The sequence below is a fragment of the Chanodichthys erythropterus genome, chromosome 11, assembly GCF_024489055.1.
Source record: "Chanodichthys erythropterus isolate Z2021 chromosome 11, ASM2448905v1, whole genome shotgun sequence".
Classification (NCBI taxonomy): domain Eukaryota; kingdom Metazoa; phylum Chordata; class Actinopteri; order Cypriniformes; family Xenocyprididae; genus Chanodichthys; species Chanodichthys erythropterus.
Genome location: NC_090231.1, coordinates 25,651,971 through 25,667,104, shown reverse-complemented (window position 1 = coordinate 25,667,104; position 15,134 = coordinate 25,651,971). Strand labels below are relative to the sequence as shown.

At 36.8% G+C, this 15,134-nt stretch overlaps 2 protein-coding genes across 7 annotated transcripts in view; both read right to left on the bottom strand.

Moving 5' to 3' along the window:
* The window catches only part of prkdc (protein kinase, DNA-activated, catalytic subunit), a 37,477-nt gene extending 30,652 nt beyond the window's left edge, over positions 1-6,825 (bottom strand). Inside the window, exons 1-17 of the mRNA XM_067402118.1 lie at positions 6,449-6,825; positions 5,913-5,989; positions 5,703-5,807; positions 5,476-5,550; positions 5,114-5,222; positions 4,818-4,930; positions 4,630-4,729; positions 4,489-4,544; positions 4,313-4,343; positions 4,069-4,226; positions 3,795-3,941; positions 3,416-3,580; positions 1,256-1,424; positions 1,118-1,167; positions 890-1,024; positions 537-686; positions 73-185 (exon numbers count right to left, since the gene is read on the bottom strand). Coding sequence (XP_067258219.1) covers positions 73-185; positions 537-686; positions 890-1,024; positions 1,118-1,167; positions 1,256-1,424; positions 3,416-3,580; positions 3,795-3,941; positions 4,069-4,226; positions 4,313-4,343; positions 4,489-4,544; positions 4,630-4,729; positions 4,818-4,930; positions 5,114-5,222; positions 5,476-5,550; positions 5,703-5,807; positions 5,913-5,989; positions 6,449-6,611 — 1,916 coding nt within the window. The 5' untranslated portion in view covers positions 6,612-6,825. The remainder of the gene's footprint in view (positions 1-72; positions 186-536; positions 687-889; positions 1,025-1,117; positions 1,168-1,255; positions 1,425-3,415; positions 3,581-3,794; positions 3,942-4,068; positions 4,227-4,312; positions 4,344-4,488; positions 4,545-4,629; positions 4,730-4,817; positions 4,931-5,113; positions 5,223-5,475; positions 5,551-5,702; positions 5,808-5,912; positions 5,990-6,448) is intronic.
* Positions 6,826-8,266: 1,441 nt separating this feature from the next.
* Positions 8,267-13,489, bottom strand: LOC137030359 (variable charge X-linked protein 1-like). Of its 6 annotated transcripts, none has more exons than XM_067400619.1 (8): positions 13,368-13,489; positions 13,023-13,082; positions 12,452-12,511; positions 11,086-11,145; positions 9,720-9,779; positions 8,971-9,030; positions 8,730-8,813; positions 8,267-8,636 (listed from the first exon to the last, which is right to left on the bottom strand). In XM_067400619.1, exons 1-7 carry the CDS (start codon positions 13,461-13,463, stop codon positions 8,763-8,765), a joined length of 447 nt encoding a protein of 148 aa, XP_067256720.1. In that variant the 5' UTR covers positions 13,464-13,489; the 3' UTR covers positions 8,267-8,636; positions 8,730-8,762. The 6 variants fall into 6 exon arrangements, with proteins under 6 accessions (XP_067256720.1, XP_067256719.1, XP_067256722.1 ...); XM_067400618.1 differs by having other exon boundaries at positions 8,751-8,813; XM_067400621.1 differs by having other exon boundaries at positions 8,767-8,813.
* Positions 13,490-15,134: the final 1,645 nt, after the last annotated feature.

Genomic DNA, 15,134 nt, shown 5'->3' with positions numbered 1-15,134 from the left:
AATACGATTTTTTTTTTTTTTTTGATTGATTCCTGACAATACCAATGAAAAAAAAAAAAAAGGTTTTGACACCTGCAAAAGTCAACCAAGTTGATAAAGGCAATAAAGTCTTTGGGTTTGTTGGGCATCAGGTTTGCTGTGGGGTCAGATGAAGGCATAAATTCAGCACTTGCATCACTCTGTGCCTGAGAAAAAGAAGAAATACTTCATAAATATTCCAACATTTCTGTTTCAGGTTTGTTTCTTATATGTACTGCTGTAGTACACACAAACAATTTTTCTCTACAGTCTGATGCTGCCAAAGTGAATGCAAAACACTTATATAATACTGTGAGAAGCATTTAATGAGGAAGAATTGGGGGACCGTAAAATTATTGCCAAGGTTTTCCAGGTTTCTGATCATTTATATATCCATTTGGAATTCCTGGGTATAATCATTGAAAATAAGTTGTTTGTTTCTTGTTTTTCTTTTTCTTCCGTTTCTTTAACCATCCACATTTTTACTATCCATTCAAGTTACAGCACTGCAACAGTACCTCATCTGCTGAATTGACTTTCTGCACTGAAAGATCGAGTTTCTCCACAATCTTCATGACTGACTGCACCAGTGCATCATATAAGTGTCGGTTTATGTCTCTCAGGTTGTAGTTCTTGGCAGCTGGAGCTCCATCCATGAATCCTGTGTCCTAAAATCACAGCAGATTAAATCAGTTCAGACATTAGATTAAGCTGTTAGATTAAGTACACATTCAACAACATTCATGATTAAACGGTCACATTCAAACCAAATAATAGATTATTAAAATAGTAAGAAATTAACTTATTACCTTAACTAGATAAACTAAACCTTACATACAGTCTTACATCAAATAAACATCTAATTTCTTACTTTAAAGTTTTCACAGTCCAGAAGCCCCTTAAAGAGGTCAAGGTAGTCCTTAGAGGAAGGAACTTTCCATTTCCCAGAGCGCACCAGGGTGGAATCCTCCTCAGCTTGAGAACCATCTGAAGTAATGATCCGCTCCTGGCAGGTGGATAAATACACACCACTTGTATTTATTATTGATAATTACAATTTAAAAAGCAAAAGATCAGCACTTTTAGCAAAAACGCTTACTTCTGACTGAAGAATGGGCTTAGAGCACACTCTAATCAGGCCTTGGTGAACTGTTGTTGAAGAAACGAAAAGTGTGAAGAGTGAGCGCTGGTAAAACTAAGCTAGAATCAAATCAGGCAAGCTAACCTCCATCCTTACCCACAGAACTAGTGAAACTCCAGAGGACTGGACCTCGAACTGCCATGGCAACAAACACCTTGATGATGGAGCGGCAGGTGGCATACTGCATTCTCTGGCTGTACTGAGGGAAGCTGTCCATCTGAACCACAAGGAGGCGCTCTAGCACAGGCGTGTACACTTCAGGAATCTGCAACCAGTTATGGAAAATACAATATAATCTGTTAGATGAGGTTGAAGGTAACAAAAAGTAAAAAGTAGCAGCTCCTGACCGTTACAAGAAACATTTTGAAGATTTATGTTCTAAACAATGAACACACTGCAAACAATTTTGGCAGAGGTCTAATGTCCCTATTCAGCCTGAAGGTGGCGCACTAATATTGACTGACAGGCTTTAAGTAGAATTGCCTTAAAAGGTGCCCTAGATTCAAAAATTTAATTTACGTCGGCATTGTTGAATAACAAGAGTTCAGTACATGGAAATGACATACATTGAGTTTCAAACTCCATTGTTTCCTCCTTCTTATATAAATCTCATTTGTTTAAACGACCTCCAAAGAACAGGCGAATCTCAACATAACACCGACTGTTACGTAACAGTCGGGATCATTAATATGTATGACCCCAATATTTGCATATGCCAGCTCATGTTCAAGGCATTAGACAAGGGCAGGCAGTATTAACGCCTGGATGTGCACAGCTGAATCATCAGACTAGGTAAGCAAGCAAGGACAATAATGAAAAATGGCAGATGGAGCAAAAATAACTGACATGATCCATGATAACATGATATTTTTAGTGATATTTGTAAATTGTCTTTCTAAATGTTTCGTTAGCATGTTGCTAATGTGCTGTTAAATGTGGTTAAAGTTACCATCGTTTATTACTGTATTCACGGAGACAAGAGCCGTTGCTATTTTCATTATTAAACACTTGCAGTCTGTATAATTCATAAACACAACTTCATTCTTTATAAATCTCTCCAACAGTGTAGCATTAGCCCGTTAGCCACGGAGCACAGCCTCAAACTCATTCATAAACAAATGTAAACATCCAAATAAATACTATACTCACAGGAATCGATGTATGCATGATTAACACTTTGTAAAGATCCATTTTGAGGGTTATATTAGCTGTGTGAACTTTGTGTTTGCTGTTTCAGGCAGTTGAGAGCTCGCGGGGGTGGGGGAGCAGGAGAATTAAAGGGGCCGCACGCTTAATCGGTGCATATGTAATAATGGCTCAAAATAGGCAGTTAAAAAAATTAATTTAAAAAAATCTATGGGGTATTTTGAGCTGAAACTTCACAGACACGTTCAGGGGACACCTTAGACTTATATTACATCTTTTGAAAAGGCACCTCTAGGGCACCTTTAATGTAATATTAATTGCCACCCAATGTTGTTTTAAAATATTACAAGTTGTGGAGGAATTCTGGTGGGGAAAAGAAAGTCATGTCTATTCTCAAACATAAAACAATCACAAATTATCTATATAAAGGCAATTCACATGAGCATGTTTAAACTAAAGGATTTACACTATCATAATTTAATAGACTAATTAAATTTAATAGACTAATATAAACAGCTGAAGTGTACTGATGTAGTATCGGTCTGGAGCGAGGTTTACATAAGGTAACGTGAAAATAGGCGGGGCCATCTTAAAGCTACCCCAATGGCTCTCCATTTTTCACCACAGATTTACATTGAAAAATTGTGGCTCAGGCACCCACTGCCACGCTTAATATCATAATACATGTCTGCTGAACCCACACGTTAAAATTTAATACACCTGCTAACAAATATAAAATAATGCATATGTTCATTTGACTCAATGACATGACACACTCTGCAATTAAATCGAAATTAATTTTCAATTTCGGCTTCCAATGATTATGAAAACAAGAAAATCAAGGTAAAATGGATTATTGTGCCACTGCCGCATTCTGCTTCCTTTCCTTCACGGTGGCAAGCTTTCGTAGGATTTTTGCCATAATCGAGCAGCCTAGTAATTTTGTGATTTAATTGTAGCCACATTAAGCAGGGGACTAAAAATAACCTAAATACTGAGTATTGAGTTAAAATGCCAATTTACCAACTCGTTTGATGGATTAGATAAAGCAATGCTAGATAAAATCATCTACAATGTGATTTACAGCTCACAAAAAAGGATGTATCTTACCCGGTCAAGGTGTATCAGAACACTAGCAATGGAGTCGAGGAAGCTTGGCAGCTGGTAGACATTGTCATCATCCCGGTCAGACTCAGTCAGGTACATCTGCTTGCACCGCTGAATGAGCTCTGTATACATCAGATCTACATCCTGAGGGCACACCACCTTACATGGCTAAAGGCAAACAAACACAGAACACAGTCAGAGAATCTTCATCCATTTTAGCCTGAAATAGTAACAATTAGTGCAAAAGGGAAAAAAAGAACAATTAGACCCAGCAATACCAAACAAATATATTTTGCTGAATATTAAAAAAAAACTTGGACTTGCTGAGGCACATTAATTATAGACTATTCTAACTATTCTAATAAAATGTCCAGATACCAACCGCAGCAAACAGGCCGTATCCTCTGATAGCAATGGACAGTTCTTTATTAGTGGATTCCATGGTCCTTATGATCGCACAGAACTTCTGCATGAAGAACTTCAGCTTGCTTTTGTGCAACTCAATGTTCTCTGCCACAAGAGTGGCCACCTTTACAGCAATGAGGGGAAGAGTTTGAAAAGATCATGCCATCATAAAACAAGTTGAACATCTCTCAACAAATAAAAAACTACTATGAAACTATTTTTTCATTGAATAATCAATAAATAGAAAATACCTGTTTTAGGAAAGACTCTAGTGCTGTGTAACTACTCTTTTTCAGCTCTCCATTTATATGTCCACAAAGTTTGGACATGACATCAAAGATAGACATGTAATGATCCATGAGACAGTTGCCAAACTGGCTTGAGTGCTTAGCAAACAGTTTCAGACCGGCTGTCAAGAGTCAAAAACAGACAAGGAATGGGTTCAACATTGGCAGTAAGTTTTGAAAATACATGATGATATCTAATTCCACTCACCAAAGATGACTGCATATCTTTTCATATCAGTCTAGAGACATAAGGAAGGAAGGAAGAAGTGCATTTATTGGGAGCTCCTATTGGAGAACTGAGTTGCACATGTACTACACAAAAGGCTAAAATAACAATTCAGCTTTAAATTGTATTGCCAATTTAACAATCTTAATTAATCCTACCTGTGGACAAATCGCCTTTAACGCATAATTAAAGATCTCTTTTGACGTAACCGGGTCTGTTTGAAGAAAAACAGTGAGCATATTCATCTAATTAGGTTAGGACCAGCGCAGGACGGTAAATTTACACAAACACACACACACCTTCTTCCATTGATTTGGTGAAGTTCACCATCAGTGCGGTGATTCCTTTCAGGCAGCCAGCAACAAGAGGAAGTTTCGGCTCCTTTGTAGTAGATGTCATCTGAAAACCAATGATTTAGAACTTGACAATTTTATACACACATATAAAAGCACATATCCATACATACGTCCAGATGGGACACCTTTACCTGTCCTTTCAGTTCACCCAGGTAGGCCTTGTAGAGTTTTTCAGAGTTGTTGACCATCTCACTGGGGTGCACTTCACCCAGCACTCCAAGAAGTTCATAAATGTAACCCAGCACTGTTGGTAGTCAATAATGCATATGTTTTAACATGTTTGTTTGTTTGTATTCTGACATGCGACTAAAAATATATCATAATCAGTCTTGTTAAAATAACAATTTGCAATGCCAGCATATTTTGGCTATATAAGAAAATGTAAACAGAGACAATAAGCCTAATGTTTTATGGTATCTTCACTTGCCTGTGTCAGGAATCTTACTCTTCTGACTTAACTCTCCGAAAAATTTGTTGAACATATCCCCAACTTTGAGATCCTGGGTGATGCTGGAGTCTTTAGTGAGATACAGTATCTAGAGAGATTTTTGAAATTCATTAACACTGTATATAAATATCTAACTATGTCATTTGCACAGAGATGTTCACAATTCTCAAGAGTCAAAAAGTGAGAATTAGCTAAATGCTCCATTGTATTGTGATATTCAAAGAAAACTGTTCTCCTTGCAGATCTCAATTCAGCTGGCTTCCAGTCTCAAGCGAGTTTTTTAATGACTTACAGTAAGCACAAGTTTCCACGTCTGGGTATCAGCATACACTAGAACTCACTTTGATTAGGAGATCTAAAGCAGGGCTTCGGCACTTTGCAGCTTTGTCCTTTGTGTAGACAACCATACAGATGTCCTATCCATGCAGAGGAAAAATACTCAGATGAGCCAAAATAAAGTAAATTAGTGGCACAAAGGTGATACATATAATTAGTCAACCTTTAAAATACACATTAAAATGTGACTTCAAAACCAGAAAGAAATTTGCCGACTGCTGGTTGAAAGTACCTTAAGGTCGACAGCATAGTTCTTCTCCCATCCTCGGACAGTGACTGACATTCTCTGCAGAAATGCCCCTAAAAAATTGAGAATCTCCACTCTTGTATCCCGCAGCTGTAGACAAATGAATCATCAAAATCTTTATAATAATGTTTTAATAAATATGGTAAATCTTCCTGACATATATCTTTATTAGAACTGCCTGTAAACACCTCTTACCGTTTCATTAGAGAGAGACTTTCGGAGAAAGCTAAGCAATCCCTCTTCTTTTGCAAAAAGCAAAGATGTCTGTAAAACTGAAATTGAAATGTAATCATTAGAACATATTTCAAGGTTAATTGTCATCAGGATCATTAAAAAGGCAGGCTTGGTCATCTGGATTGGCCTTGAACCACTAGAGGTGGTAGTTGAGAAGAGAATGATGACCAAACTGAAGACTATTAGCCTTCTGCCATAAGACTGAACAAGTTATCGCATATGTTCAGGGTTACCAGTGACTGTATTGTGAACTTGCTGGTGGACTAACTCAAATATTTCATTGCAAAAAATTATCATCTCTTGCCTGGACAAATACATACATATTCTTCTATATATGCTGATATACTTGTGGACATTAATAACATTTGTGGACATCTTAATGCAAGTTAATGTGCATGCAGCTGCTCATCCTAGATAACTAAATTAACCTTTTAACATTTGTTTTTTGCATTTTGTATAAACACAACGCAATGCTTTTTGCATGAAAAAAATCTTACCCAATTCATTCTCATTCTTAGTTATCATGCATTCCTGGCCCAAGTCTCCAATAATGTCATGGCAGACTATAGCAGCATTCCTATTCTCTGTGTCTCCAAGGAATGAATGAAGCTTTAGAAGGTAACCCTGAATCCCTCCAACAGTGGAAGTATCGGAAGACATAATTTGTCTCCGTTGCTTACATCAGAAATGATTAAAAGTTGACAGCTCGTGTAAGTAAAGTGAGTTTGCTTCAGGGCGGCAAAACAGAACAACACAAACGCACGTGAACACGATCACTTCCTGTTTGAGCTACACGTAACACTGGAGGAACAATAACTCGTATCAACCGCTGGATGTCGCTGTTTGATTCCTAGTCTGGGTACATAATAAATCAGAAGGAGGTTTTGCTTGGGTAATTCTCATTCTCATGCACAAGTTTGTTATTTAAATTTTATTTAATATTATTGTTGTCGTTTACTGTTAGACCTGTATATATATTACACACACACACACACACACACACACATATATATATATATATATATATATATATATATATATATATATATATATATATATATATTATGTAATATATTATAATATATACATATATTTACAGTATATATATATATATATATATATATATATATTATATATAGAAATATATATATATACACACACACACACATTTGGCAGACGCTTTTATCCAAAGCAACTTACAAGAGGAAAATTAAAGAGCAGGATTAAAAGGGATTAAAGTGAAAGGATAGGTATAGGATTTTTTTTTTCTTCTTCTTTTTTCTTTAGGATGAGGATAAGTTCTCACGAAAGAGATGAGTTTTCAGCTGTCTTTTGAATATTGTCAGGGATTCTGCGTTCCGGATGAAGGCAGTTAGATCATTCCAGCAATGAACAGTGAACGAAAATGTTCTGGAGAGCGATTTTGTGCCTCTCTGTGAGGGTACCACGAGCCTTCGCTCATTTAGTGATCGCAGGCTTCTGGTAGGGATGTAGACTCATTAGACTAGAGTGAGTGGAAGTAGGAGGGTGCTGAGCCTGTGGTAGATCTGTAAGCAAGCATCAGTGCTTTGAACATGGGCTTTTTTGGGCTCATTAAAGACGAGACGTGCTGCAGCATTCTGAATCATTTGTAGAGGCTTGATGGCGCATGATGGCAGTCCAGCCAGAATCAAGCCTAGAAATGACCAGGGCCTGGACGAGAAGTTGTGTTGCATGTTGTGTTAGAAAGGGCCTGATTTTCCTGTTGTCTTTGCAGTGTGGTCTTTGAAGGTCAGTTGGTCAACAAGATTTTTGGCCGAATTTGATGGTATATATATATTAGGGGTGTAAGAAAATATCGATACACATGAATATTGTGATATTAGGTTTGGCGATACTGTATCATTCTCAAAAACGCTGTATCGATATTTATTTATATATTTTCATCCAAGATTCGTGGCTTTGTATTCGGTTTAAACTTTAAAGGTACCCTCGAATGAAAAATTGAATTTATCTCGGCATAGTTAAATAACAAGAGTTCAGTACATGGAAAAGACATACATTGAGTTTCAAACACCATTGTTCATTGTTTCCTCCTTCTTATATAAATCTCATTTGTTTAAAAGACCTCCGAAGAACAGGTGAATCTCAACGTAACACCGACTGTTACGTAACAGTCGGGGTGTACGCCCCAATATTTGCATTTGCCAGCCCATGTTCCCAACATTATGAAAGGCATTAGACAAGGGCAGCCAGTAACGTCTGGATCTGCACAGGTGAATCAACAGACTAGGTAAGCAAGCAAAAAAAGCAAAAAAGCAAGAGAAGTTGCGCTGACCAGCTTGTAGCTTTATTTCTCAAATCCCCCAGTAGTCTGCACTATATAGGTCTATGAGAGAAAACATCACAGAGGAAGGGGGAAAAAACACTCTTCAAAACTGGCACTGTCACTCCATTTTATTTTTCAGTGACACTCTGATTTTGAAAACAAGAGAAATTAGACAATGTCATTAGACAATATAATTTAATCTCAAATAGTTTTGCTTCTAACATTTTAATTTCTATTAGTAATTGTCATTTGGATATTAATTCTACAAAATTCAACCGTATGTCCAACATTTATTGCAATGTTAAACCATAAATGTTTAGTACAGGCAGGCAGTGTGACAATCATGTTCACAAGTTTTATTAGTCTTGGATATTCATCTACAGAAAAAAAAAGAAATACACAAGATTAATTTATTTCACCTAAACATATTTGTTTGATGATATCAAAGGGGAGAGAAAGATTTAAAGTACTGGTGGTTCTTCAGTTCTTACTGTGAAGAGCTCTTACACATCAACATCCTTATCGGATCCTGACAGATCCATGTCGTCGGTTGCCTATAGTAATTAAATCAGAGAAATCAAAAGCTTTGTTCCTCCTGCTTTTAAACTTTTCAAACATTTACCAGAAGTACTCCAAACATAAAAAGTGAGATAATTATCTAAGGGTATGACATTAACTGAAATGGCTAGACACAGAAGAGAGAGACATCACCTCACGATCCATCTCTGCATTCGGTATATCCTCATCTTCCACTGATAAGGAGCTAAAAGGCTGAGGGGAAAAAAAATCTTTAAAAAATTGTGTATAAAACACAACCGCTAGATGTCAGCGTTATCTCAGAAAGTAAACTGATGCGTAGCCTGCCCGGAGAAGCGCGACTATTATCTAAGGGTATGACATTAAAGGGTTAGTTCACCCAAAAAGTTCAGCAGTTCAAAACACTGCTTCAGGAAACTTCGGAGCATTATGAATCAGTGTATCGAATCTTCTGTTCGGAGCCCCAAAGTCACATGATTTCAGCAGTTTGGCGGTTTGACACGCGATCCGAGTCATGATTCGATACACTGATTCATTTATGCTCCGAATCTTCCTGAAGTAACGTTAGTGTTTTGAAATCAGTCATCACTAAATAAGTCGTCATTTTGTTTTTTTTTGCCGCACCAAAAGTATTCTAGTCACTTTATAACATTAATATTGAGCCACTGTACTCACATGAACTGATTTAAATATGTTTTTAGTACCTTTATGGATCTTGACAGAGGAAGTGACATTGCTCCCTATGGAGGCCTCACGGAACCATCGGATTTCAACTAAAATATCTTCATTTGTGTTCCAAAGATTAACGAAGGTCTCACGGATGTGAAACGACATGAGGGTAAGTAATAAATGACAGAATTTTCATTTTTGGGTGAACTAACCCTTTAACTGAAATGGCTAGACACAGAAGAGAGATACATCACCTCACGATCCATCTCTTCATTCGGTATATCCTCATCTTCCACGGATAAGGAGCTTAAAGGCTGAGGGGGGAAAAAAAATCTTTAAAAAATACTGTATAAATCACAACCGCTAGATGTCAGCGTTATCTCAGAAAGTAAACTGACGCGTAGCCTGCCCAGAGAAGTGCGAGGTGCATCAATAGCGTTAAAGAACTCCACATTGTGACCGTCTCTGAACTTACAGATTTCCAGATCCTCCTAGAGCTTTAATCAGATCGACATCATATTTGGTCAGTCTAATCTAAAGTCCTTGGCGACGTTAAATTGCGAAGATCTAAAGTTTTCGCTGAAGGACGTGTCTGACGGCCTGACAGAATTCAATGTTTCGCCATAAAACAGGAAGCTTTTGTAACTCAGGCATACGATGCCAAACATTTTTTTTTACAATCTACCCACGAAGCGTTCTCAGGACCTTGCGCAACATTCCCTAAAAGTTCTCTAAAGGTGATGACGATTCTAAACCTTTACAGAACATTCGGGACATTCTAAAACTATTATCTAAGGGTATGACATTAAAGGGTTAGTTCACCCAAAAATGAAAATTCTGTCATTTATTACTTACCTTCATGTCGTTTCACACCCGTAAAACCTTCGTTAATCTTCGGAATACAAATTAAGATATTTTAGTTGAAATCCGATGGCTCCGTGAGGCCTCCATAGGGAGTAATGTCACTTCCTCTGTCAAGATCCATTTAAATCAGTTCATGTGAGTACAGTGGCTCAATATTAATATTATAAAGTGACGAGAATATTTTTGGTGCGACAAAAAACAAAATAACGACTTATATAGTGATGGCTGATTTCAAAACACGGCTTCAGGAAACTTCGGAGCATAATGAATCAGTGTATCGAATCTTCTGTTCGGAGCGCCAAAGTCACATGATTTCAGCAGTTTGGCGGTTTGACACGCGATCCGATTCATGATTCGATACACTGATTCATTTATGCTCCGAATCTTCCTGAAGTAACGTTAGTGTTTTGAAATCAGTCATCACTAAATAAGTCGTCATTTTGTTTTTTTGCCGCACCAAAAGTATTCTAGTCACTTTATAATATTAATATTGAACCACTGTACGCACATGAACTGATTTAAATATGTTTTTAGTACCTTTATGGATCTTGACAGAGGAAGTGACATTGCTCCCTATGGAGGCCTCACGGAACCATCGGATTTCAACTAAAATATCTTCATTTGCGTTCCAAAGATTAACGAAGGTTTCACGGGTGTGAAACGACATGAGGGTAAGTAATAAATGACAGCATTTTCATTTTTGGGTGAACTAACCCTTTAACTGAAATGGCTAGACACAGAAGAGAGATACATCACCTCACGATCCATCTCTTCATTCGGTATATCCTCATCTTCCACGGATAAGGAGCTTGAAGGCTGAGGGGGAAAAAAAATCTTTAAAAAATACTGTATAAATCACAACCGCTAGATGTCAGCGTTATCTCAGAAAGTAAACTGACGCGTAGCCTGCCCAGAGAAGTGCGAGGTGCATCAATAGCGTTAAAGAACTCCACATTGTGACCGTCTCTGAACTTACAGATTTCCAGATCCTCCTAGAGCTTTAATCAGATCAACATCATATTTGGTCAGTCTAATCTAAAGTCCTTGGCGACGTTAAATTGCGAAGATCTAAAGTTTTCGCTGAAGGACGTGTCTGACGGCCTGACAGAATTCAATGTTTCGCCATAAAACAGGAAGCTTTTGTAACTCAGGCATACGATGCCAAACATTTTTTTTTACAATCTACCCACGAAGCGTTCTCAGGACCTTGCGCAACATTCCCTAAAAGTTCTCTAAAGGTGATGACGATTCTAAACCTTTACAGAACATTCGGGACATTCTAAAACTATTATCTAAGGGTATGACATTAAAGGGTTAGTTCACCCAAAAATGAAAATTCTGTCATTTATTACTTACCTTCATGTCGTTTCACACCCGTAAAACCTTCGTTAATCTTCGGAATACAAATTAAGATATTTTAGTTGAAATCCGATGGCTCCGTGAGGCCTCCATAGGGAGCAATGTCACTTCCTCTGTCAAGATCCATTTAAATCAGTTCATGTGAGTACAGTGGCTCAATATTAATATTATAAAGTGACGAGAATATTTTTGGTGCGACAAAAAAACAAAATAACGACTTATATAGTGATGACTGATTTCAAAACACTGCTTCAGGAAACTTCGGAGCATAATGAATCAGTGTATCGAATCTTCTGTTCGGAGCCCCAAAGTCACATGATTTCAGCAGTTTGGCGGTTTGACACGCGATCCGATTCATGATTCGATACACTGATTCATTTATGCTCCGAATCTTCCTGAAGTAACGTTAGTGTTTTGAAATCAGTCATCACTAAATAAGTCGTCATTTTGTTTTTTTGCCGCACCAAAAGTATTCTAGTCACTTTATAATATTAATATTGAACCACTGTACTCACATGAACTGATTTAAATATGTTTTTAGTACCTTTATGGATCTTGACAGAGGAAGTGACATTGCTCCCTATGGAGGCCTCACGGAACCATCGGATTTCAACTAAAATATCTTCATTTGCGTTCCAAAGATTAACGAAGGTCTCACGGGTGTGAAACGACATGAGGGTAAGTAATAAATGACAGCATTTTCATTTTTGGTGAAAATAACCCTTTAACTGAAATGGCTAGACACAGAAGAGAGATACATCACCTCACGATCCATCTCTTCATTCGGTATATCCTCATCTTCCACGGACAAGGAGCTTGAAGGCTGAGGGGGGAAAAAAATCTTAAAAAAATACTGTATAAAACACAACCGCTAGATGTCAGCATTATCTCAGAAAGTAAACTGACGCGTAGCCTGCCCAGAGAAGTGCGAGGTGCATCAATATCGTTAAAGAACTCCACATTGTGACCGTCTCTGAACTTACAGATTTCCAGATCCTCCTAGAGCTTTAATCAGATCAACATCATATTTGGTCAGTCTAATCTAAAGTCCTTGGCGACGTTAAATTGCGAAGATCTAAAGTTTTCGCTGAAGGACGTGTCTGACGGCCTGACAGAATTCAATGTTTCGCCATAAAACAGGAAGATTTTTGTAACTTTTTTTTTTACAATCTACCCATGAAGCGTTCTCAGGACCTTGCGCAACGTTCCCTAAAAGTTCTCTAAAGGTGATGACGATTCTGAACCTTTACAGAACATTTGGGACGTTCCTAAAACTATTATCTAAGGGTATGACATTAACTGAAATGGCTAGACACAGAAGAGAGATACATCACCTCACGATCCATCTCTTCATTCGGTATATCCTCATCTTCCACGGATAAGGAGGCAATAGGCTGAGGGGGGAAAAAAAAATCTTTAAAAAAAATCACAAACACATTTAATAATGAGCATTACTAATAATTTCATTTTCATATCTGTTTTGTTTGACTGTTGCAAACTGAAAGAAACACAGAAGAAAACATATTTGCTGATCTCTTAATCATTATAGCATACCAATAATGCTTGTTATGGACATCCAGAAAATTAGTCATATTCGTTTTATCTTAACCAAGTAAAATACATTTTAGATGGACTTCAAGAGTAGATTTTGCAAGTAAATTTGCAAGTTGTCATCTCACCCATGATGGAAGATTCCTTGACAAGGCTCCTTGTATAAGGATGAAAATGAGGAAAAATTTGACCCCAGTGAAATGAAGGGTTGATTGTTGCTTCATTGTAGCAGGATAACTTGATGTACAGTATCTGCTTCTACTAAGAGTGAGGAAGTTACAGCAATATTTATATTGAACCCTTGTTAGGAAGTCATGTGCAGTTGCAAGTAATGGCAAAATGTGCATGTGTCTGATAACGAATATGTTGCAAAAGAATGAGATAAGCATAATTTAAAACTTTTAAGGCAAGACACTTTTAATGAAACAATCAGTTAATTCAGTAGCAAGCAAGTAAACTATATTTTTAATAACAACTTTATATATAGCCTATATTGTTTATGGCGACGTGCATGAAATAGGATATTGGATGAAGGAATTTCTGACTTGTGTTTTTATTCTCACCTGTAACTGAACATACTTAACAAACACTGCTTTTACCATCTGCTGATTTACATTTGTAATCCAATCATGTATTTAAGTTTGTCTTAAAAAGCTTGTAGCATCTCATATATTCATATACATCATCATATTGTGCAACTGAGCTGATGAATAAAAATAATTTAAAATAATTTTTATGAGTGACAGGAAGTGTCAATTTCATTATAGTCACCTTTATAATTTTTTCATCTTAAGCTTCAAAGAAAAGAAGAATGAACATGTTTAGTGCGCTGAATCTTGTTCAAATATTTTTCCTCCAAATTTATTTGTATTTATTGTTCAATTGGGTGTGACAGTTGTATTTATGCACAAATGTGACTGATTTTACTGAAAATAACATTTCAGGTTTTCAATGTAATACATTTTTATTCAATAATATATTTTTATTTTGAGAGAATTTCATGGTATTAATTTATATTGGGGGATTGCAGTGATTTTCTGCTGCCATTGTTTTCCTTGGATTTGCTTCTCAGTTCCATGCAGTTTTAAGCTTTTCTTGGTTCATTCCATGTTTTACAGGCAACCTCTCTTATGCTAATTCAGATTTGCACAGTTGGTTTTAAATGAATCTGGTTTATTTTAATTCAACAAATCCGTAGTCCAGGTTTTAGTAATCTGTACTTAATCAGAAAGACATTTTTTAACCACAATTAACTATTCTGGATCAAGGCCTATCCTGGCTTAATTTAAACCCTGTCCGGGAAACCGCCCCTAACAGATCTCAGCATCTTCACTTATTATAAACCACTCTGACTTTATTTCTTTCACACAAAACTTCTTAATGAGGTGTTGATGTTTTATTGAAAATAATAAAGTTTGAAGTCAACGTTATGGAGGTAAGCACTTGCTTTAGTTGGGCTCCTGACCCTTGACATTTTAACTTTAATTTTTCTCCAATTGTTGTAACTGTGTGTTTCTAAAGCACATTTATTATGAAAATAAATTTGTTGGTAACTTCATCATACAGAGTGGTCTTATTCACTGATCTCTGAATATTGGATTCCTTCCATTTTATTGTAGCCCTATAATACTGCATAAAATCCAGTCCTGTTTTGATATTTTCACATTTGATGTTTTTATCATTGTGCAGAAAGACATCAAGATTCTACGTATGATCCTCAACAATGGTGACAAAAATTTCAGATAAACAGATTAACTCTGAGTGTCACAAAACAAGCAACTGAAGTCACAAAAAAGAATTTAGTTTATTGTCACCATTGTTGAGGTTCATATGCTGATTCATGATGTCTGTGTGACTCTAAAAAACAGTGCTCAAAAAATCTAATGTTAAAATAT